The 22,379-nt window shown below is 41.5% G+C and overlaps 1 protein-coding gene across 1 annotated transcript; it reads right to left on the reverse strand.

Annotated features, from left to right (window-relative positions):
• Window positions 1–2,321: 2,321 nt before the first annotated feature.
• Window positions 2,322–20,774, reverse strand: E2F8 (E2F transcription factor 8). Its single transcript, XM_049781011.1, has 12 exons — window positions 20,760–20,774; window positions 18,281–18,559; window positions 17,736–17,892; window positions 14,579–14,890; window positions 14,189–14,350; window positions 11,713–11,850; window positions 9,780–9,980; window positions 9,395–9,482; window positions 8,409–8,940; window positions 3,531–3,663; window positions 2,999–3,390; window positions 2,322–2,504 (listed from the first exon to the last, which is right to left on the reverse strand). The coding sequence occupies exons 1-12, from the start codon at window positions 20,772–20,774 to the stop codon at window positions 2,322–2,324; spliced, it is 2,592 nt and encodes an 863-aa protein (XP_049636968.1).
• Between the last annotated feature and the right edge of the window lie 1,605 nt (window positions 20,775–22,379).

The raw sequence follows: 22,379 nt of genomic DNA on the forward strand, positions 1-22,379 counted from the left end.
TTTGGGGGGGGGGTCACACCTGACAGTGCTCAGGGGTTATTCCTGACTCCATGCTCAGAAATTGCTCCTGGCAGGCACGGGATTCGAACCGATGACCTTCTGCATGAAAGGCAAACGCCTTACCTTCATGCTATCTTTCCAGCCCCAGCAAACCCCTCTTAATAGTTTAACATTGAATAGAGTAACATCCACCCCAGCACCATGAAGACATTCCATTAGAAGCCAGTCTTGCATCCCAGCAACAACACGGAGTGATTAAGAGCACATCTGTCAGTATAAATAAGCTGCATGGGACATGGGACAGGGGTCAATCTCAGAACTCTGTGCATATAGTATTTACAAACCTCCTTCCTGGAGAACTTCATGAGAACCTTTAGGGTGCAAATAAAACTGTACCCCTTCTCAGAGCTAGTGACTGTAGTTAACAGTAGTTAACAGCTGTGTGCGCAAATTAATCCAGCTGTTCCTACTGAGCAATACTTTTTGTCTCTGTATCTTTATTTGTTTTGTGTTTGTTTTTGTCTGGGAGCCACACCCAGCAGCGCTCAGGGTTTCTTCCTGGCTCTGCACTCAGAAATTGCTCCTGGCAGGCACAGGGGATGCTATGGGATGTCGAAATTCAAACCACCGTCCATCATGGATTGGCTGCATGCAAGGCAAAAGCCCCACCACTGTGCTCTCTCTCTGGCCTTGTATGTATCATTTGGAAGCCTGCCTTTTCCTTATTGAATTTATTGAATGGAAATGCCTTCTATGTTCATGTGTTTATGCTTTCTCCCTCTTCTAGGTGGGTTTAAAGCAAAGGCCAAAGTTCCTTAGAGGAATTGATCCAAAGATTCAGTTATTGGTTTCTAATAGTATGAAGAATGGTCTATTGATAAGTGATTATATGTGCTCACTTCGATAGACATGGTTGTGCAAATCAAACATATTTGATGCTATGACATTAGAAATCCCAATTATTCAAAATATGCTTGGTTCTTTTTAGAGCATGGGTATGCACGGTGTGTGTGTGTGTGTGTGTGTGTGTCATATGTCATATGTGTAAATGGTAGGGCAGGCAGAGAGGGCAGCTGATAGAGACAAGAGGCGTATGGAATCCTTGTCTATATGACACCATGATCCTGAACTGGGTTTAAAAATCTCTAAACTGAAAAAAAAAAAAATCTCTAAACTGGGCCAGAATAGCACAATTGGGAGGACATTTGCCTTGCATGCAGCAGACCCTGGTTCAAATCCTGACATCCCATACAGTCCCCAAAGCCTGCCAGGAGTAACTTCTGAGCACAGAGCCAGTAGTAATCCATGCCTGAATGCTGTTGCTTTTTTGTTTTGCTGCCCCAAAACAAAAAAACAAACTCCAAACCTCAGAGACTAGTGCAGAGCTAATTGAACTTAGTGAGGGAAGAGGAAGAGCTTCAGCCTCTCTTTACATAGTTGGAGGCCAGGATGGACAATGGAGGTGTAGGGGCCCAGTGAAGGGAAGTGAGGAACTCTGCTGCCTTTCAATTTCTCATTTCCCAGAATACAGAGGAAAGCACAGGGGATTTAATTGGCTGTTCCTGGACAAACAACAGTGTCTCCAGGCCATTTTTACTGCTGTGACAGACAAGTCAGTTGGAAGGATCAAAAGTGGGGAAGAATGAACATTTTAAAAATCCTGACTGCTGACGGGAACTCAGGAAGCATTTGCCTTGTTTGCCTCTGATGTCAGATAAGATTTTCATTTTCTCCACAAGAGTGTCCTATTTGGCCAAATGAAATGTTAAATACATCTTAGAAAAGTTTTAATTTGAACAACTTATGATTTAAAATACATTTTATAAATAATTTTTCCATAGACTTGATTGCGATTACTGAGAACTTTACAAAAAACATACTGCACCACAATGAAATACAAAAAATATATATAACTATCATCCTCCTATTTAAAATACAATGTTATACATCACAGCGATTGGGTTCTTTTTGTGCAAAATGGAAGAGATGCTGTCACATATTCACTCAAAGGGAAGTAAACTTTAATACAGTTACTTAGCATAATAATATAGCTACAGATGAAATAATAAAATAAATTCTCCCAGCCTGGAAGTTGATACACTTTAGTTCAACATTTTACTTTTGTAGGCCTAAAGGCTGATTCTAGCTCTATATATGTGGGGGTGTGGATGTGTGCATGAGTGTCTTTGTACCAAAAGAAGTGTCTGCTTTAATATTAAGTAAACTCCCAACGAATTTACAGTATTTTTGGAGAATGTATTCCCCAAATTAGTCTTTTTCTGACAAAAAGCTCTTCAGAAAATTAGAGCCAAATAATTCAATTAATGGACATCCTCTGTGGAGACTTCCAGTTTTCGCTGCGGAACAAAGAGTGTTCCTATGGAGGTTTTATTAGCACCATCGAAGTCCACGTAGGGGGAGCCCTTTGGCTTTGTTGGTCCACCTGGGGTACGGAAGAAACTTTCGGCCACTAATTGTGACCCTTTAGGTGTCACAGGAACAGGCTGAGTGGAAACAGGAAAAAAAAAAAGGTCAAAACTACACAGGCTGGGTGATAGGGTTAGAGACTAACCTGTCAGAGTGCATATTTCATAGTCTTCATTAATTTTAAGGTAAAACAGAAAGCCTACAACTGGACCAGAGCAATAGTACAATAAGTACGATGTTTACCTTGCATGCAACTAACCCAGATTCGACCCCGAGCCCATCAGGAGTGAACCCTAGGACAGACAGAAGTAACCCCTGTGTACTGCTGTCCCCAAAATCAAAACAAAAAACAATTACCACCCCCACTCCTATCCAAGCAAAAAATTCCAAAAGAAAGCCCATAAATAATCCACTTGGATTCCGTGGGCAGCCCCTCATCTTGGGTTGGAAAGGCAGATCAGGACTTCAATCTCCTCACTTCCATCCCTTCCCTCTCCAAAGAAGAAAAGCTCAGCAAGTCTCACCACTTGGCCACCAAGGATAAAAACTAATGACACAGAGACAAACCTACCTGTTGTGCACCTGATCCAGAGACAGATTGTCCACTAAGTTGGCTCTGGCCTGCAACTGGTGAATTGGATATGGTTGCCTTCCCTTGCTGTATGCCTGTACTGTCCAGAGCGACACTAACGGCCTCTACTCGGGGAGACATGGGGATGGGTACGGGGCTGGCAGTCACCTGCACACTTGGGGAGAGAAGCCCCAAGTGCTGCAGTGTGAAGTTTACTATGGCTGAGCTGGGCGGGTTCTGGACAGGAACAGGATGGCTTGAAGTGAGGGCCGGGCTGTTGCCAACAGGTACAGTGGCCACAGAAGTTGGTGAGACCATTAGCTTCAATGGTGTTACATGGAAAGAGGGAAAATTGAGAGCAGTGAGTTCAGATGATGTCACTGGAATGACACCTGAAAAGAAAAGGGGAGACTCTTAAAAGCAGAAGCATTGGGCTAAAAAAAAAAGCCTTGTATTTATTTTTAAATGCTTTAAAAGGTTTACGTGAGCACGACACAAACTTAGGTCTGAATAGGGTTCCCCATGCACTCACCTGTGATTGGGGAGCCGTAGATTCTGTGGTTTGGGGAAAAGCTACCTGAGTTTTCTTTACTAGACAAAATGGACTCTGTCCCCAAGGATGAACACTGGGTGAGAGGAATCAAGTATCCTGACGGGAATAAGGTCTAGAAAGCAAGAAGGAAACATTTATTTTACACACAAATGCAGAATGAAAAAATAGCCACATGTCTCTTTAAGGACTAATAAAAAACCCATGGTAGGGATTTTACCTCATCAGGTCAAAGCCTCAAACCAAGTGGTCTTTGGATGGGTCAGCTCTGTGGCTCCATAAAAACACAATATTACCCACTTCCACAAACAGCTGTCTCAACACAAACTATGTGTGTAGTTATTAAAAAAAATTTTTTTAGGCCATATTTAGCAGAGCTCAGGGCCTGTTCCTGGCTCTCAGCTCAGGGATCATACTTGGCAAGGCTCAGGGAACCATATGTGGTACTGGGAATTGAATCCAGGCTGGCTGTGTGCAAGTAAGCCTTAAACCCTCTACTATCTCTCTGGCCCAAACCATTTCTTTAATGCCACATGGAGTCTTAGGAAGCATGCCCTGCAGATGGTACTGAGCCTGCTTATGGATAGGATTCACTGGAAATCCACTCCTTACTCTAAATCCTATTGTTAGGCTTGTTGACGTGTTGTGCTGCTAACTGTTGGAACAAGGTTACATGTAACAGGACACCGTAGCAGCCCAGATGGTATACTGTGATTGCTCTTGAATCTTGTAGGATAGTATTTCCCAGAGTAGTGAGTGATCCTAGTTCTGTGGGATACTTGGATTATAAATCAACAGGTTGACTGTTTGGGAAATGCGAAGTTAAATTATGGGGTGTGGTGCCTTCATCAGTGAATTCCAGGCTGACTTTAATGACAGTATGCACTGGGAAGTATGTGGTAGCCTGAACAGAATATTTGACAAGTTATGGACAATAACATTTTGGTCATAAAAGAACTGAAGGAAAACATTTTAAGAACTGGAGAAATGCATTGCCAAATCATAGGCCAACTATTTGGCATTGCCAAATTTTTTTTGGCTTCCTGCCTGTTCTTTTGGGGTAGGGTGAGGGGTGCCACACCCAGCTATGTCTAAGGGGCTCTGTGCTAAGGGGCCACACTGCTCGGTGCCAGAGCAGCATACTAGGAAAATTCTCTAACCTTTGTACTATCTCTGGCCTCCTGGTTGTTTTGTAAACAGTTTTTATACTGGAACACAATCCTGCTCTTTCATTCGAGCAGCATCGCTGGCAGCATTCTATGTTTTCACAGTCAGAGTTAAAAAGGTGCAAGAAAAGGGGGCCAGAGAGATTACATGGAGGTAAGGCATTTGCCTTGCATACAGAAGGTTGGTGGTTCGAATCACGGCATCCCATATGGTCCCCAGAGCTATTTCTGAGTGTAGAGCCACGAGTAACCCCTGAGTGCTGCCAGGTGTGACCCAAAAAACAAAAAGGTGCAAGAAAGACCATATGGCAAACAAAGACAAACATGTTTATGATTCATTATAGGAAAGCCTTATGACTCCTGATTTGGGAACAAAAGAACTACTATACTGCAATGTTTTCTTTCTAACACTTTGGATTCTTATACCATACAAACATTCTCTATTATTATAAACTAAAGGGCAGGGCAGAAGCTTTTTAACTATATCTCTAAAAAAATAAAGCTCATGTTTGTTCTTATCAGAGATCCTTGATCTTGGAGTAAGCTGTAGGTAATAATGTCATATTCATAGGGTCAGATAGATAGTACAGTGGATAAAGTGCTTGCCTTGTACATTGCTGACCAAGACGTGTTTCTTAGCCAGTGAGGAATGAATGACTGACTCCTATGCCTGGAGCTAGAAATGTCTTGGATAGGTGTGGCCCAACTCATAGCCTTAGCTCCCCAATATTATACTCCAAATACAACAAGTTAGAGGGTTGGCTATATGTGATCCCTACCATGCCTGCTAGATTCTAACATTTTACTACAAGAGAAAACCTACACGGGTGGCTGAGCTGCTTGCAAAGCCCACTTAGTCTTATCACAAGCAGGACTGACAAAAGGTCAAAGTAACTCTTAAAACCAGGCTCTCTCCCCCATTTATCTTCCCTCCAGATCTGTCTTCTCTCCTTTGTCAAAACAACAGCCTTCACTTTGATGTAGACATTATGGTTCCTGTTTTTTTCCTTGGGAACCAGTAAATTCGGGAACCACAAGCTAAAAGTAGATACTGCAAGCATTAAACTATACTTCTTAGATGGTTGGTGCTGTTCAGTATCTTTTAGTAAAGTTTCCTTTAAAGGTTTAGAAATAAAGAATTTTTTTTTTTTTTTTTTTTGGTTTTTGGGCCACACCCGGCGTTGCTCAGAGGTTACTCCTGGCTGTCGGCTCAGAAATAGCTCCTGGCAGGCACAGGGGACCATATGGGACACCGGGATTCGAACCAACCACCTTTGGTCCTGGATTGGCTGCTGGCAAGGCAAACGCCGCTGTGCTATCTCTCTGGGCCCGAAATAAAGAATTCTTTTTTGAACGGGAGAGTGGAAGAATCTCCAAATGATAGTCAAAGCCTGGGAGTCCCACCAGAGATTATCAGCCAAATGGGTTGGAGGTTCCATTTGATCCTCTGCAGTGCTGGGGGATTACCCATGACGTCCTGGCTATGCTGAAGCTTCTAGTCCTGCACCTATTGATGCTCAGGAGACCATGTATACTGGAGACAGAACTCACTTTAGGTACATGCTAGGCATGTCCCTAATTGCTATGTTATTTGCTGGCCCTGACAGTTTTTAAAGGGATTAAGGCATCTCACAAGTAATTGTACTTTAAAATCTTTAACAACATGCTTTCATAGTATAACTTACTAAGTTTTGCTTGTTTTGGGGTTATATCTGGCAGTGCTCAGGGGTTAGGGTACTCCCAGATCTGCCCTCAGGAATCACTCCTGGTGGTAGCTGGGGAATTATAGGATGTTAGGAATCAAGCCTGGGTCAGCTGCATGCAAGGCAAACACCATACCCACTGTACCCTCTCATAAATTTTTTTTTTCAATTTGTTACAAACTACGTTCATCATAAAATAGTTTAACCTATGATGCCAACTCCCATATTTAAAAGGAAGTTTTAAGACAGCAGGATGTTGGGCCTGGAGAGATAGCACAGCGGCGTTTGCCTTGCCAACAGCCGATCCAGGACCAAAGGTGGTTGGTTCAAATCCCGGTGTCCCATATGGTCCCCCGTGCCTGCCAGGAGCAATTTCTGAGCGCTTAGCCAGGAGTAACCCCTGAGCATCGCCGGGTGTGGCCCAAAAACCAAAAAAAAAAAAAAAAAAAAAAAAAAATAAGACAGCAGGATGTTGACCTATTTGATATTGAAACATCAGCTCATCTGGCCTCTATGAGTATTCGTCCTCTTATTTCATCCTGTTTAATTTTCACTTTAGTCTCTAACACTCACATTGTGTTTATCTATAAACTGTCTTCTCTGCCACTCTAGAAGTACATATTTTCTCAGTAAAGGTTTGTTGAATAAATTTCACATTATCATTATTCTGCTCAGTCTGTGTTTAAAAATAACAGTAAAATGAAATCACAGAGATGGACAAAGAAGCTTAGAACATGGAAATTTAACCACTGAAAATCCTAATACAGAATAACCAATGGAACAACAAATCATTATAAAATCATACCCATTGGCAGAGAGAGATTAGGAACATCCAAGAAAATTGAATCATGCTAAAGCCTGATAATTCCCCCTCCCCTCCCCAGTCATTATATTCAATGTAAAATGATAAGAGGTTAGGATAATAGGTATTTTGGATGATTTCGATGAAGACATCCTTAGGGATAATTTTACAAAACTCTAAAGGCTCCTGAAAACAACTTAAAGATAATAACCTCCATACTTTCAGAGTACCTTAAGAGGATCATGAACACCTTTATGAAAATCATCCTGTAATAAAGTCATTTAAACTCACCAAAAAACATAATATGGCTCTTGGGCAAATATTCAAAAGTAATTGTCACCAAGGGCAGGATCCAAATTTGATTTGATCCAGAGCTCAGAGCCAGAGATGTTCAGGAAAAATTGGTGGAACAAATTCTTTAGAGATGTGAAACAGCATGATGTGAAGTAAAGTAACATGAGTTAACAGCAGCAACAAAAATAAGATTAACTTCTGCTTCCACATTTAGTGGTGCTTATTTGGTAATAATACTTTCATTCTAATTGTCCCAAGGGACAAAAGGAGATAAATGTAATGAGAAATGTCCCGGGCTGCTGATACCTGCTATGCTGGTAGGCATCTTGTAAATGCTCAAATTAAGCTGTTAAGGCAAAAAAATTACCCAGAGTACCAAAATCTCTGTAATCAATGATAAGAGTACTTCTAATTTGTCTAGATTGGTGTAACGTTTCTATTTACATGAAATGGGAATGCTGGTTAAAATAAAATAAGTACCAACTAGGGAAAATTGACCTTTCTTAGTTACAGATGCCAGTCAGATTGCATCAAACACGTAAGCAAATGACTCAGAAAGTGGGAGTTAATGCATTCATTTGGGGCTATGTCTGTGTATAAATTACTTAAGACTTTCATGGACAGGTGTTTGCAGTATGTGAAGAAGAAATAGACTCCAGGGCAACCACTTATGGTGCTTAAAAAGAGAGTAAATAATCCCTTCCTCCAAAGGTTAAAAATGTTCCTGCCATCATTGCAGCCAGGGGATTAGATATGGGGCCTTGTTTGGATTACAGGAAGCTAAGGAACAGTATTGTGTCTCCTGAGAGACTGTTCTTTGCTATGGCAAATTTCATAAGCCACCAAACCCTACAATAATTAAATGGGGAGTCCCAGAATTTAAGGCTGTACTCACTGTGGAAACATTTTCAAGTCCTTTCAGGTCATCTCTAAATTTCTTTTTGGAAGCACTGTCCTCAGGCAGGCTTGCTCTCTTTGAGCCCTTTTCACCAGCTGGCTCCTGGTCTTGGTACTTTGCAGCCTGTCTTTCTTGTCCTAGCAGCAAGCTTCCAGGCCCGGCAGAGGTATAGGACTTAGAGGAATCATTGGTCAACTTCTCAGAGGTGGACTCTGAAGAGTCGTTTGATCTCAGACCTTTAGCTGAAGGGGTAGGACAGATCGCTGGGCTCAGGCCGTGGGGTGAGGTCAAAGTTTGAGCCTGGGCAGGTTGCAAGTAGATTGCATAGGATGGACCCGAAGGGGCCTGAGGTAGGATCACAGGCACTGCTGATGATAGTGGGCTCGGGATCAGGGGGACTACCCCTAGGGGCTGGATCAGGGATGGTGCTGTCAGCTCCAGCTCTGCACCTGCTGGGGTGTCCAAAGGGGCCACTGACTTGCACTGACCAGATCTCATCAGTTGGACTTTCATTTTTTTTCTGGGTTCACTACAAGACAAAATGTAAACATAACTTCATGAAAACTGATTTTCTCTCAAAGCCCCACACTTAAAGTATCATATTAAAGCTATGTTTTTTTTTGTTTTGTTTTATTTTTGGTTTTTCGGGCCACACCCGTCTGATGCTCAGGGGTTACTCCTGGCTAAGCGCTCAGAAATTGCCCCTGGCTTGGGGGGACCATATAGGACACATGGATCGAACCTCGGTCCTTCCTTGGCTAGCGCTTGCAAGGCAGACACCTTACCTCTAGCGCCACCTCGCCGGCCCCTAACGCTATGCTTTTATTAAACAAATAGAATTTCTGAAATAACTCTATTAGGAGTTATAGAAAAGACAACCTGGTCAGATTCCAGGGAGGGTGTCTGTCCTTCATAAAATAAGTTCTGTTAAGGTTTCAGTGTAAAAGGAACTCAACCCATTAACAAAGGGCATTTTCGTGTACCTTGATTGCTCTTCTAATTGCATTTTACAAATAGCTGCAAGCTGAGCCATTTTACTTGGGACCGGAACAGAATTCTGAGAATTTTCAGCTGAAAAATAGGAGAAAGGTGGTCAAAGCCAAAGAATAAATAGAGATGAAGCTTCCTTGAAGTCAAAGGAATGAATAAGAAGAATGTACTCCCCACTCTGCAAATACACACAACAAATGAGAAACACCATTAACTAATTATCCTTTAATTTGCCATGCATTAGGCTTTAAGACAGTTTGTGTATATGAATATTGAAACAATTCTCTAAAAATTGGTCCCACTGAGATCAAGTAAGCTATATGATCAGATAAACAAAAGAATTCTGTCGAGCAGAGACTTGACATTCATGGGACATACCTCTACTGGTCTTGATAGGGCTGCTGGGAGCAGAATTTATCTTTCTCCGATCACTTTCAATGCTCTTTACTAGTTTGATAAGGGATGGGTGTCTGGTAAAATTTGATTTCCCACGGGTGGAAAAGAGGTTTTTGGCACAATTCTCTTTTGAAGACCGCTTGATTTCCACATCTGCAGGGGCTGAGATGATTGGGCTGAGACCTGAAATAAAAAAGGGTAGTACATTTAGTACTTTTGATTCAGCTTGCTCTGGGACTATGAAGTCAAGTATCATTCTAAGATGCTCTCTAAGGGGCTTTGCGATGATAGTTTCGACTATGCGCTATACCTGGATTTAAAATTTAACTAAAACAGCCTTGCTTATTGTGTTAAAGGGATCTTGAGATAACATTTCATCCTTTGACATCTCTGCAGCCCACTATGTCTTATAAACAGTGGTGTTCACCGTAATTTGTTATCTTTTTCTTATTGATATGTCAACATATTGCATTCTATTATCTATGAAATCTTGAGTTGATGTGCTATAGTGACCTGAACAGTTACAAATTCAATAGTGTCCCCTCTCCAAATTCTTATGTTGAACATTTGATGACAACTCTTGATAACCACTGTGAGGGAATGAGATAGGATCTTTGGGGAAGGGGATGCTTAGGTGATGAGGATAGAACCCCCTTAAATAGGCTGCATGCTCTTCTAAGAAATACCACAATGAGGAGCCAGAGCTATAGCACAGTAGGGAGGGTGTTTGCCTTGGGTTCAATCCTTGGCATCCCATATGGTCCCCTGAGCCTACCAGTATTAATTTCTGAGTTCAGAGCAAGGAGTAACCCCTGAGTGCTACCAGGAGTAACCCAAAGACCAAAAAAAGAAAGAAAGAAAACCACAGTGAGACAGACCACTATGGGCAGGGAACTTGCCTTGCATACAGCTAATCAAGATCCGATTTCTAGCACCACCTGGAGTGGTCCTAGAGCATAAAACTAGGAGCAAATCCTCTACACCACTGGTATGGCTCCCAAAGAAGAAAAAAAGAAAATACACAGAGCTCCCTAGTCCTCTTCCACTACATAAGGTTATGACCAAGACAATTGCCTTCCAAGTGGGCCCTCATTAGGCATTGAATACCTTAGATTTCCTAACCTTCAGAATTGAGAAATAAAATTTGGTTGCCTATAAATCAACCAGTCTATGGAACTCCAGATAGATATTTCCCAAAAAAATATATCTCTAAGTCAGAGACATTAAGCACCAAACTTATAGTATATTTGTGAAACAAGTAGAATGCGAGCCTGAGATGTGAATCTGGTTAGTCTGTTCCCAGTACCTACATAAACTCTCAAACCCTGAAGCAAAGAATCTCTCTCTGAAGTTGTCCAAAGGCACAATAACTTTGCAAAGGTACCCTTTTTCTTTCAATTTTGCAGATGGCAAAGCTGAGTGTTAGAGAAGTTGTCCAAAGCCACACAGCTGATAAAAGGCTGAAATCAGACAGTAACCCAAGTTTCACTCTGCCTCTAAGACTCCTTTTGTAATACTTCTGGTCCAAGATGAGATACAGACAAGGATGAATCCATACCACATTCCAAGGTGCACAGGCTGTTATGATCACTTTATGTCATAATAATGTTAATATCTTGTCTGGTGACACTTTTCCAAATTCTTTCTCATAAAGATATTACCTCCTAGTCACAGGGCAGGAGGTGGTTATGGACTCTGGCTTTCTGATAAAGCCAAACTTTCCTTCTTTCTATTGGTTCTCTTCAACCACACACACACACACACACACACACACACACACACAGACACACACACATATAATATATACATGTATATATATTATATATATACTTTCTATGTAGGAGTGTGGTTAAAAAAGAAAAGGACATTTAATTAAAATAATGAAGCAAAAAAATGAAAGAAAAGAATAACATACCACCAGGATTTAGACTGATTTCTGGGCCTGTCCATTTAAAAGCTGGTTTTCGACCTCTTTCCTCTGTTACATGAACTTTCTTGATAAGATCCAAGCTACTCAGAACATTAGCTATATCATACAACCTCCTTATTTTTGCTGGGAGAAATAAAAACATATATAACACTTAATGTAACAATGGAAGAGTGAAGGACTCAGCTTCATAGAACTTCATGTATAGGGCTGAAGAGATAGCACAGCAGTAGGACGTTTGTTTGCATTCGGCCAATCCAGGATGCATCCTGGATCACAGCATCCCATATGGCCCCCATGCCTGCTAGGAACGATTCCTGAGCGCAGAGCCAGGAATAACCCCTGAGTACCACCAAGAGTGACCCAAAAACCAAAAAATAAAAGCTTGGATTAAGATTTTAAAAGACAGCTTACATTCTTAAAAGGTTATTACTGCTGGTACTGAATTTTGAAAGGACAAAAGCCAATATTAAAAAAGTAAAAGGACTTTCGGGGCCTGAGCGATAGCACAGCAGTAGGGCGTTTGCCTAGCATGCGGCTGACCCATCACGGACCTGGATTCAATCCCCAGCGTTCCATATGGTCCCCTGAGCCAGGAGCAATTTCTGAGCACATAGCCAGGAGTAACCCCTGAGAGTCACCAGGTGTGTCCCCCCCAAAAAAACCAAAAACAAAAATGCAAAAAGTAAAAGGACTTTATGAGTTTACAAGAATAAAACATTACATGGCTGGCCAAGTTCTTTAAAGAGGTTGCAAAGCTATAAACAAATAGAAACAAAGCATCAGTGGCAGATGTATTTATTACTTTCCTGCTTGTCATTCTTTAAAACAAAACTTATTTAATATCATTAGACACAAAAATTTCTATATCCAATACAATTTCTAAAATTTCATATTTTTATTATACTATATACATAGATTTATTAAATCTACACATCTTACATAGCCTAAAAGGTTTTGTTACAAATCCACCTGTATTCTTTTTTTGTTTTAGTTCTTTTTGGGCCACACCCATTTGATGCTCAGGGGTCACTCCTGGCTAAGCGCTCAGAAATTGCTCCTGGCTTGGGGGGACCATATGGGACGCCGGGGGATCGAACCGTGGTCCTTCCTTGGCTAACGCTTGCAAGGCAGACACCTTACCTCTAGCACCACTTCTCCGGCCCCCTACCTGTATTCTTAAATTTGCTAGTATAAAATGACATATTAAAGCTCCTTCTGAGTCATAGCCACAGCAGAAGACTTGGAATGAATTCCCTGAAGATTTAGCAAACGACTCACTTACAGTTCTTAGAATCCTTCCCAGCACCATGACTAACCAGTGAAACGGAGAGCTGAAAACTGTCTGGGGACTAGAAAAACTGTTGGGGGAAGGGAGAGAAGTTGGGGTGAGGGGTCGCTCATCCACAGTACTGGCACGTTTTGGAAACTGCAGCTTTCTCAAGCCAGTTACCAACATTATTTCTTTTACTTAATTTTGTCTTTAATAGTAACATAATCTGTGCTGTTTGAATATTATTTCAGGAGGCCAAAAGAGCTTTAAAGGGCTGGGAAGGGGTGCCAAGTATCCTTGTATCCAAGTCTCCTCCAAGTATCCTCTGCTGTTACTGTTGTTCCTCCTCATCTTACAGCTGGGGTCGGTGGTATCCCAGGTCTAGAGTGGCCTCAGGCCCTACTTGGAGTTTCCTGATAGCATACAGCTAACATGGAACAGAGATGGCCAAGAGCAGGCTATGTCCCATGTAACAAATAAATATTTCTTCCCTTTTCTACACCTCTGTATGCAGGTTCCTGTAAAGTCTGTCACAGAAATCACGGCAGAGCTCTGCATTAGGAACCAGATTTCAATCTGCAGCCCTTTTATTGCAACTTGAAGAGGGTATGCCCGCTACAAAATAACAAATCTTGAGGCTGGAAAAAGATGACAGCAGATAGGTAGTATTGTCTTGCATGCAGCTGATATGGTTTACCTGGGCACTGCCAAGAGTAATTACAAAATGTAAAGCCAAGAGTAACCCCTGAGCACGGCTGGGTGTGGCCCCAAAACTAAAAGCCAACACATAAATGGCAAACCAACTGTACTATAGGACACTTCTGGGAATAATCTTAGAAGAGCTATTCATATCAACAGGAGAATCAGTACAAAGAACAGTGAGATGGGTTCCAGAGCTACTTTGTAATTTATTGCTCAGACTATCAGGCTCCTGGGGAACAATGTTACAGTACCAAATGAGGTGACTTTTAAGGAAATGATTATTAACCAAAGACAAATAAGGTAAGTCAGAGTAGTCTTATACATCTCTTTGATTCATACGAATTAGCTCACAGTCAGATCTGGTTTCCAAGGGAGGGGTGCATTTACAAGAGCAGAATTACCCAATAGATAGCAAGTGTATTTCAAAATTGGCTTCCGAGATGTTATTTAAGAATAGGTCCAAAAGTCCAGGGCTACCACCACACTTACTTTTAAATTTGCTTCTATCCAAGTCTTCTACATGGTCCTCCCCAATTAAAATCTTGGCAGCAATTTCTAGGCTTACTATTTGAGGTGTCGACACCAAAAACAGCATCACAAATTTCTGGCTCATGACTCTCAAAGACTTGTCTTTGCGGCTGTTTACAGAAGCTTTGGAGAAGGATGAGGATTAGAGAATTAAAATTCATGAATGGACAAGTGACTTCTAAAGTAACACGGCTAAAAATACTCCAACTTGGTCATTCAGTGACAACTGAGGCAATTAAATGCTAGGCAGTAGAGGAGTGTTCTCTACGGAGCATTTGCTCAGATCTGAGAAGTGCCATGACACATACAAACACACCCACACCCCTTGGGCTTTTCAATATCATCTCTTACCTGCCCGAAATTCCATTCCAGGAAGTTCGACAAAACACATGTCTGGGTGTCCATTTGAGCCAGAATTTGATTTGATATGATCCTCTATAGTGTAACTCTTATTAAAGTCAAACTCTTGTTCAAGTTCTTTTTTCTTGATCATCATAATCTGCTCAGCATACTTGTTCTCCACCCCGACATTTTTCAGCGTCCCAAGGGTTTTGGTGAGATTATGTCTACCATGCCACGTGTACCGGTTTTTAGCCAATCGGCTCACCATATGTAAACTCTCCAGGACATTGACAATATCATAAATGCGCCTCCGTTCAACATCTACAAAGGATGAGAAATCATATAGAACTAGGAGCAGTTTTTTTTTTTTATTTTGGAGTGTGTAGAGCAGTTCCCTGATTTATTAGATCATATAAGCTCTAGATGATAAAACTTTCTTTACATCCAACACAGTGTGAAGATGAGAAAGATGTGGTCTCCCTCTCCTAGGGCACAAATCATGTAAATACAAATAAGAAAGCCTACTATAATGTCTCAGAGCTTTATATATATATATAGATATAGATACATATAAGGTATAGATATATACCTATATATATGTGTATATATATATATAGTTTTGGGGTCACACCTGGCAGTGCTCAATTACTCCTGGCTCTATGCTCAGAAATCGCTCCTGGCGGACTCGGGGGACCATATGGGATGCCGGGATTTGAACCACCATCCTTCTGCATGCAAGGTAAATGCCCTACCTCCATGTCATCTCTCCGGCCCCCTTTGGGATATTTTTATCCTAAATTGGGGAGGTAGGTATTACTTATTGAATTTTAAGATGAGGATATAGAGGCTGGCTGAGGTGGCTAAAGAGCTCACCCAACCAAGTCTTTAAAACCCGAAGCCCCATATTTCAAACCTAATTCTGACATTGCTCTCTAAAACATACCACACACACATAAACACATCAGTTGTCCTAGCATAGTTAAAAGCTGAGATTGCTTACTCTTTCTGGAACATTCCAGATAGTGCTCCCAAAGGTCTTTTGCTAGGCTAGTTCTTCTCTTAAAATGCCTCTTCCACATGTTCTCAAAGTTCTGTCCCACAATTATATCAAATCCTTGCTCAAATGGCACCTTCTCAATGAAGCCTAATTCAACTAGGTTTTTCATGTTCTATTATCCCACTAACCAGCAGGTTCCACCGAGTAGAGATGTTATCCTTTTATTTATTGCCAAGCTGCCTAGCACATAGGAAGTAAACAACACTGATCTGCTGAATGGAAGTATAGTCCGTGTCATCTGTGGGGTTGGCATCTGCAAACTTAACCCTAGAGTACTATGAAAATAGGTACTAAGTAATCAGACCTACCATGGTGCGTCAGTACAGAAAACCTACAGATGTTTATTTCATGCCATGGTTCCCTAAACAATGTAGTTTAACAACAATTGACATAGTATCCCAGATTATGCTAGGTATCATAAGTAATCTAGAGATTACTTTTAATTATACAGGAGAATATGTGTGGGTTATATGCAAAAACTATGCCATTCTATTTGACATAGAATCTGTAGGGTCCGACATAGAATCTGTAGGGTCCTGGAGCCAATCTCCGAAGGGTACTGAGAGAAAAAAATACATCCTAAATATGACAATTAAGTACATGTGAATAAATGTATAATATTAATGAATAGGGCTTGCCTTGCAAAAATGGCTGATTTGAGTTCACCCTGCATAAAGTTGTCTGACTGCTGCCAGAAATGATCCCTGAGCACAGATCCAGGAGTAATCTTTAAGTACTGCTAGGTATGGCCCCAAACCAATACCAAACCCTGCATTGTACCCCACAAATGGCTTATTCTTAAAACATGAAATAAAATTGTTATTTATTGATATAAGGTCAAAGCTTTCTGCATGGGGTGATAGCTATATTTGAAAATATGTAGCATATCTCTTCCTAGTGTGTTTTTTGTCTGTGTGTGCGGTGAGAGTGTTGGGCCATACCTGATAGTGTTAGAGCTTACTCCTATCTCTGTACTCAACGGTCACACCGACGGGACTTGAGGGACCATACACGTTGACAGAATTGGGTTTGGACACTTGAAGGGCAAGTTACCCACTCATAATCTAATATCTTCATGACTCCAAAAATACCTTTTGTCAGAGACTTCTTATTTATAATCAGATACAAGTTTATAAAGACTATCTAGAGGCAGGGACAGGGCACCAGTGACGTTTTGTGGGGAGGCAAAGGTGGGTGGGATGTTGGAACCACCTGGTGGTGCTCATGAGTTATTCCTGGCTATTGCTGGTCAGAAGTGACCCCTTGTGGAACTGTCAGATACACAGCAAGGCAAACAACTTATCCCCAGCACTCTGGAATTTCCAGTCCCATCACCTTAGTGATTTTTGCCAAACACCAAACACTCTGGCAGGGTGCATGGTTCTCAGAATTAGGCTTAGAAGTTGTGAACATGGGGCCAGAGAGATAGTATGGAGGTAAGGCGTTTGCCTTTCATGCAGAAGGATGGTGGTTCGAATCCCAGCATCCATATGGGAGTAACACCTGAGCGCTGCCGGGTGTGACCCAAACACCAAAAACCAAAAACCAAAAAAAAAAAAAAAAAGAAGAAGTTGTGAACACAACAGCCCTATTTCCACCACAGAACCTGATCCCAGCAGAAGCTACCAAGACATCTGTTCTTCAGTCTGGCTCTTTAAAGAAGTAGGAAAGCAATTCAGAATTGTAGCTGTTTATGAAAGAAGTCATAAAAACAATGTTGCTTTTCTTTAACAGGAGGCAGCTTTTTTTTTTTTTTTTTGGCCACACCTGATGATGCTCAGAAATCACCCCTGGCTTGGGGGAACCATATGGGACGTTGGGGAATAGAAATGCAGCCGGTCCTGGGTCAGCTGCATGCAAGGCAAATATCCTACGGCTTAGTCATTGCTCTGGTCCCTCCAATGTAATGTTTTGTGTCTGTTGTAAAACCTACTGAAAAAAGAAACTATATACCTCTCTTAACATACAGAGGCTTTAAGAGTTAAAATACCCTGACCCTAGTGATGTAACTCCGAACCTTGGCTTTGGATAGGTTGATCTGAAGAAATAAGCCCATCAAGTTTCTTGAATTATTAACCTGACGTTTTAGTGAGTTCTTTGTATACTTACTAAGTTCCTCGGCTACTTCATCAAGACAAATGTCATTATTCACAGCAGGGTTAGGATATTTAGGATATCTTGCCAAGAACTTATGACATAATAATCCCAAACTTTTCTCTTTTCGACTTGGTTGAGATTTCTCATATTCATCTCCAGATAAGTGTTCCTGAAAAGGAGAATATGTTATTTGGCAACAAATGGACTTATCAAGGGTTTCTTATCTAGCTACACTTGATGACTAGTACCTCTTACATCTATGTGCTGAGGAAAAAATATGTTTGAGGAAAAAAGAAAGGTAAGGAGCCACTCTAGACTGCTTGGCAGATCTAAAATGGAAACATCAATTGAAAAGAAATCAAACATTCCATTTTAAAAATTAAAAAAATTTTTTTACTGGTGGGAAAAAAGAAGTCAAATGTTCAGAACTTCCAGTAGTTAGGCCTTCATCACGTAGAGCATGGAGATTATATTGCTAGCACTTCTGCTACTACTTTTCCCAGATCTACCTGCTGCCCTCCCCATACGCCCCCCATATCCAGTTCTCAGCAACCTACATGTAAACAATCTTTGGCCTCAGGTAATCCGTTACTATTGTCAAACAGTCCCCTTTTCTGATCTCTGTTACGAATTTCTGGGCTTACAGCACTGATGAGCATTTTCAGGTTGGCTGTTGGTGTCCAGGGTTCTCCCTGGGCAATTTCCTTGGGTTTGGTGGGTGTTGTTAGAGGGCCAAGGTCAGGCTGGATCTCTGCCAACACTATATTTGCTGAAGTGGACTCTTTCAGAGGTGTTTTCAACAGTCCTCTTTTATGAGGCTCAAAAAAGAGATTTTCCTGCTTTAAAAAGAAAGTTGAAAATTAAAGCCATTATAAATCAGAATTGCTAATATTCTACTGTATAACAGAAGATTAGAGTCGCATAATTGACTAAAGTAGCAATTATTTCAATGATAAAGTATTGTTCAGTCTTTTTATTCATGTAAAATTTTGTAATAAAATATGAATATCTTCAAAATATGAAGGTGCTTTCATCTAAACATTTTAAGAATGAAAACCCTTTTGACTTCACATTTAAACTTTTTTTTTTTTTTTTTTTTTTTTTTTTGTGGTTTTTGGGTCACACCCAGCAGTGCTCAGGGGTGATTCCTGGCTCCAGGCTCAGAAATTGCTCCTGGCAGGCACGGGGGACCATATGGGATGCCGGGATTTGAACCGATGACCTCCTGCATGAAAGGCAAATGCCTTACCTCCATGCTATCTCTCCGGCCCCACATTTAAACTTTTAATTCTGAAATAGTTCTTAGATTTACAGAAGAGTTGCAAAAATATAATTTCAAAATATCTTTCTTTTACTCACCTTCCTCTAAAGGAGTAATAATTTTAAGTAACCTTAAACTCTAAGCAGTATCCTTAAAATACAGTTCTACTAGCCCCTCTACTCAGAAATCATGTCCCACTCCAGCTAATATCAGAGCTGTGTGTGGTTATTGCTCAATAAAACACCAGTCAGAGAGCCAAAGGGTGAGAGCATAGAGGGTCAAAATCTGGTAGAAAGCAAGATGCCTTAAAAGCTTCATGTTTAACCAGAAAATTCTAATGTTTTGGAATTAAAACCCCTTTACTTTAGAGATGGTGAAAGAGGGAGGAATAAAATAAGATAGTAAATTACTCATAGTTCACCAGGAAGCCTAATGGAGACTATTTCTTCTACATTTGGTCACTTGGGATTTCACTGTTCTATCAGTAGCCTTTTTTGGGGTCACAGTGAGTGGTACTCAGGGCTTACTATCTAGCTCTGTGCTCAGGGATCACTTCACTTCTGAAGGGCTTGAGGAACCATATGGCCATCAGGGATTGAACCCAGGTCAGCCATGTGTAAACTAAACACCCTAACCCTTTGCACTGTATTATCACTTGATCCCCTCTACAGCTATTTTTAAAGGAAATGCTTATGGTAATAAGTGAAAGAACTACCAATTTCTTGATAATTTTAGCAATAAAGATGAATGGGATTATTTTATGTCTGTGACACTTCAGAATTTATCAGTGCTTTTCCTTTTATATTTTCATTAAATGCAGTAGTCCTGTTCTATAGGAAAGGACACCACGGCTGAGACTGGTAACCCGAGATGTCCTCAGTCCAGTAACATGGAAATCCATGTGATGGATCCAATGGGCAATAGTTGCCAGCTGGGAATCAGTACATTTATGAGTGATTGACCAAAGAATGAGATTTTCCAAATGTTTGGGATTATTTTACTCAGGTGATCAAAAGCAAGAACAATTCTCTTATTTGACTAAAATCTAAAATTTTTAGGAAATTTGCATATTTTACTTTTAAACCTATCAGTAGTTGAACCCCAACCATGATATACCTATTGACTATTTTATTTTTGCCATATATATATTTTTTGGTGGGGCCACACCCAGCTGTGCTCCAGGCTCTCTTGGCTCTGCACTCAGGTATCACTTCAGGCAGGGCTAAGGGAACCATATGAAACACAGGGAAACAAATCTGAGTGAGCAGCATACAAGGCAAATACCCTACCCACTGTACTATCACTCCAAATCCTTTTGGGGTTATTTTATAAAATGTTGCCTTCACAAACAGATATTGTTTGTAACCACATAGTTAAAAGGAAGCTGATAAGTTGGCAGAAAATGATCAAAAAAGAAAAATTTTACCAAAAAAGAAATTAAAGGCCCTTTCTAATTCCAACTGTTCAAAATTCTTAGAAATATATTAATTACCAAGTTTTATTATTCTTTAAATATCTTTTCCTCTGCTCATCTTTTTGAGACCTTAATAAAACATTCTGAATAAAAAAACACATTAACTCCGAACAACTATACCTCTCTTCAAAAACTGGATTTTCCTTTCATCTAGGGTTTTAACAGAGGCCAACTAAAAAGGACTAACTAAAAGAGATTACCTAAAATGGTATTATAACGATATAAGGAAGAATCATGGAGCTAAATTAGCAGTATAATTATATTTAAGCTGCAAGAATGAATAGCAAATCTAAAAAGGTACCTTTTCGTTCTCCATTCTGTAAATTTCTCTTTCATTTAGAGTTTCGTTAAAAATGAAAAATCTGGAGTTCCACCCAAGAGTCTTGATGATTTAAGCAGTCCAATTAAGAATATCGAAAAATCTTAATATCCTTAAAGAGAAAAAAATAAAAGCAAGTTAGTAAAAAAAAAAACATTATAAACTCATGCCATCTCTTAGAAATTTCTCAACACCATGAACTACTGTAACAAAGACAAAAAAAACGAAAAACACAGCAACAGCACGGTAATGCAGTTCCAGATCAGAGATAGAGTCCCTGGGGAGAGAGAGGAATCCATCAAACCCCAGTAAATTCCTTCACTCAACCGATCCGCTGTCATGAGACTTCTAGCAACCCAGAGGAATTTCTAGGGACACCCCTTTCCCATCTTTAGAGAGAAAGGAGGCCGTTCTCCGGACCCCCAACGAATGGACTTAGAAGCAAGAAAGCAAGCAAGCACAAGCACCCACCTGTTAACAGATCAGTGCTCGGGGGGAGCTAGGTTCCAGCTTGAGAAGATCCGACCCCAAATCTAGGAAGAAAAGTCTGCATCTAGATGCCTGGATTTCTCCCCCAAACACATCCACATACGCACATAGCTAGGCTCAGCAGTGCAATCTTAGCAAGGAGCTTAATAAGAAACTTGCAACTTTCTTCAAAGTTCTCAGCTCCAATAATAATGTGGGCATTTAAGGAGCGCCTAAGGACTAATTATTACTTTTAGATATTAAAAAAAAAAGAGTCAAAGCGCTATATACACGCTATTAGAGTGGCCGGTTGCATTTGCTTAAAAAAAAAAAAAAAAAGGCAAATCAGATCCAGTCACCACCATCACCAGCACCACCCGGCCCGCGCGCTTCTCTCTGCTCTTCGCGCACTTTACTTCCCTCTCGGCCCCGCCAAAAGCTCCTCCTCCCCCAGAGCCCTGTCCGCGCGCTGCGTTGCGCTGCCCAAAGCCCTGGCAGTTCCCAGACAGCATCCAAGCAAGCAAGTTGGGTCGTCACGGCAACCAACTCCCCCAGCCAATCAGAGAGCAGCGCGCGAGCTTACGATTGGTCGGTTCTTCTAGGGGCGGGCCGTCCCGGACCTTCCGCCTTGGATTTAAAAATTTGGCGCGAAAAGCCGGCGCGGGCCGGGCCGCCTCCTGCAGTAGCCGCGCGGGGCTTGGAGAGCGCGGGCGGGCAAAGCCGCGCCCGGAAACTAAAAAAAAAAAAAAAAAAAAGGCATCCCCGCCCCCCAACCCCTCCCCGCGGCGGCACCCCCTCCCCTCTGAGCGCGGGAACTCGGCTCCTCCCCTCACGGAACCCCCCGCCAGTGCAGAGAGCGAGAGGCGGGAAACGGCCGCGGCCGTCTGGCAGTGTCGGCCTCAACCTTATTCCTAGAGATCGCGCCTCTCGGGGTCCCCACTGACCTGTCTGTCAGTTTACCCTGACCTTGGGGTGCGCTGAGCGGGAAATCCCTCCACACACTTTTTTCTTTTGCCCTGCTTCTGGCGCTGGAGCTCTCGAGGGTCCCGCGATCTGTCTGTCTGGGTCTGTCTTTGGGGATGTCTTGACCCCCCGCGCAGAGGGGGGTCCCGGAGAGCAAACGCTGGAGGCTCT

Source organism: Suncus etruscus, chromosome 9, assembly GCF_024139225.1.
Source record: "Suncus etruscus isolate mSunEtr1 chromosome 9, mSunEtr1.pri.cur, whole genome shotgun sequence".
NCBI classification, from domain to species: Eukaryota; Metazoa; Chordata; class Mammalia; order Eulipotyphla; family Soricidae; genus Suncus; species Suncus etruscus.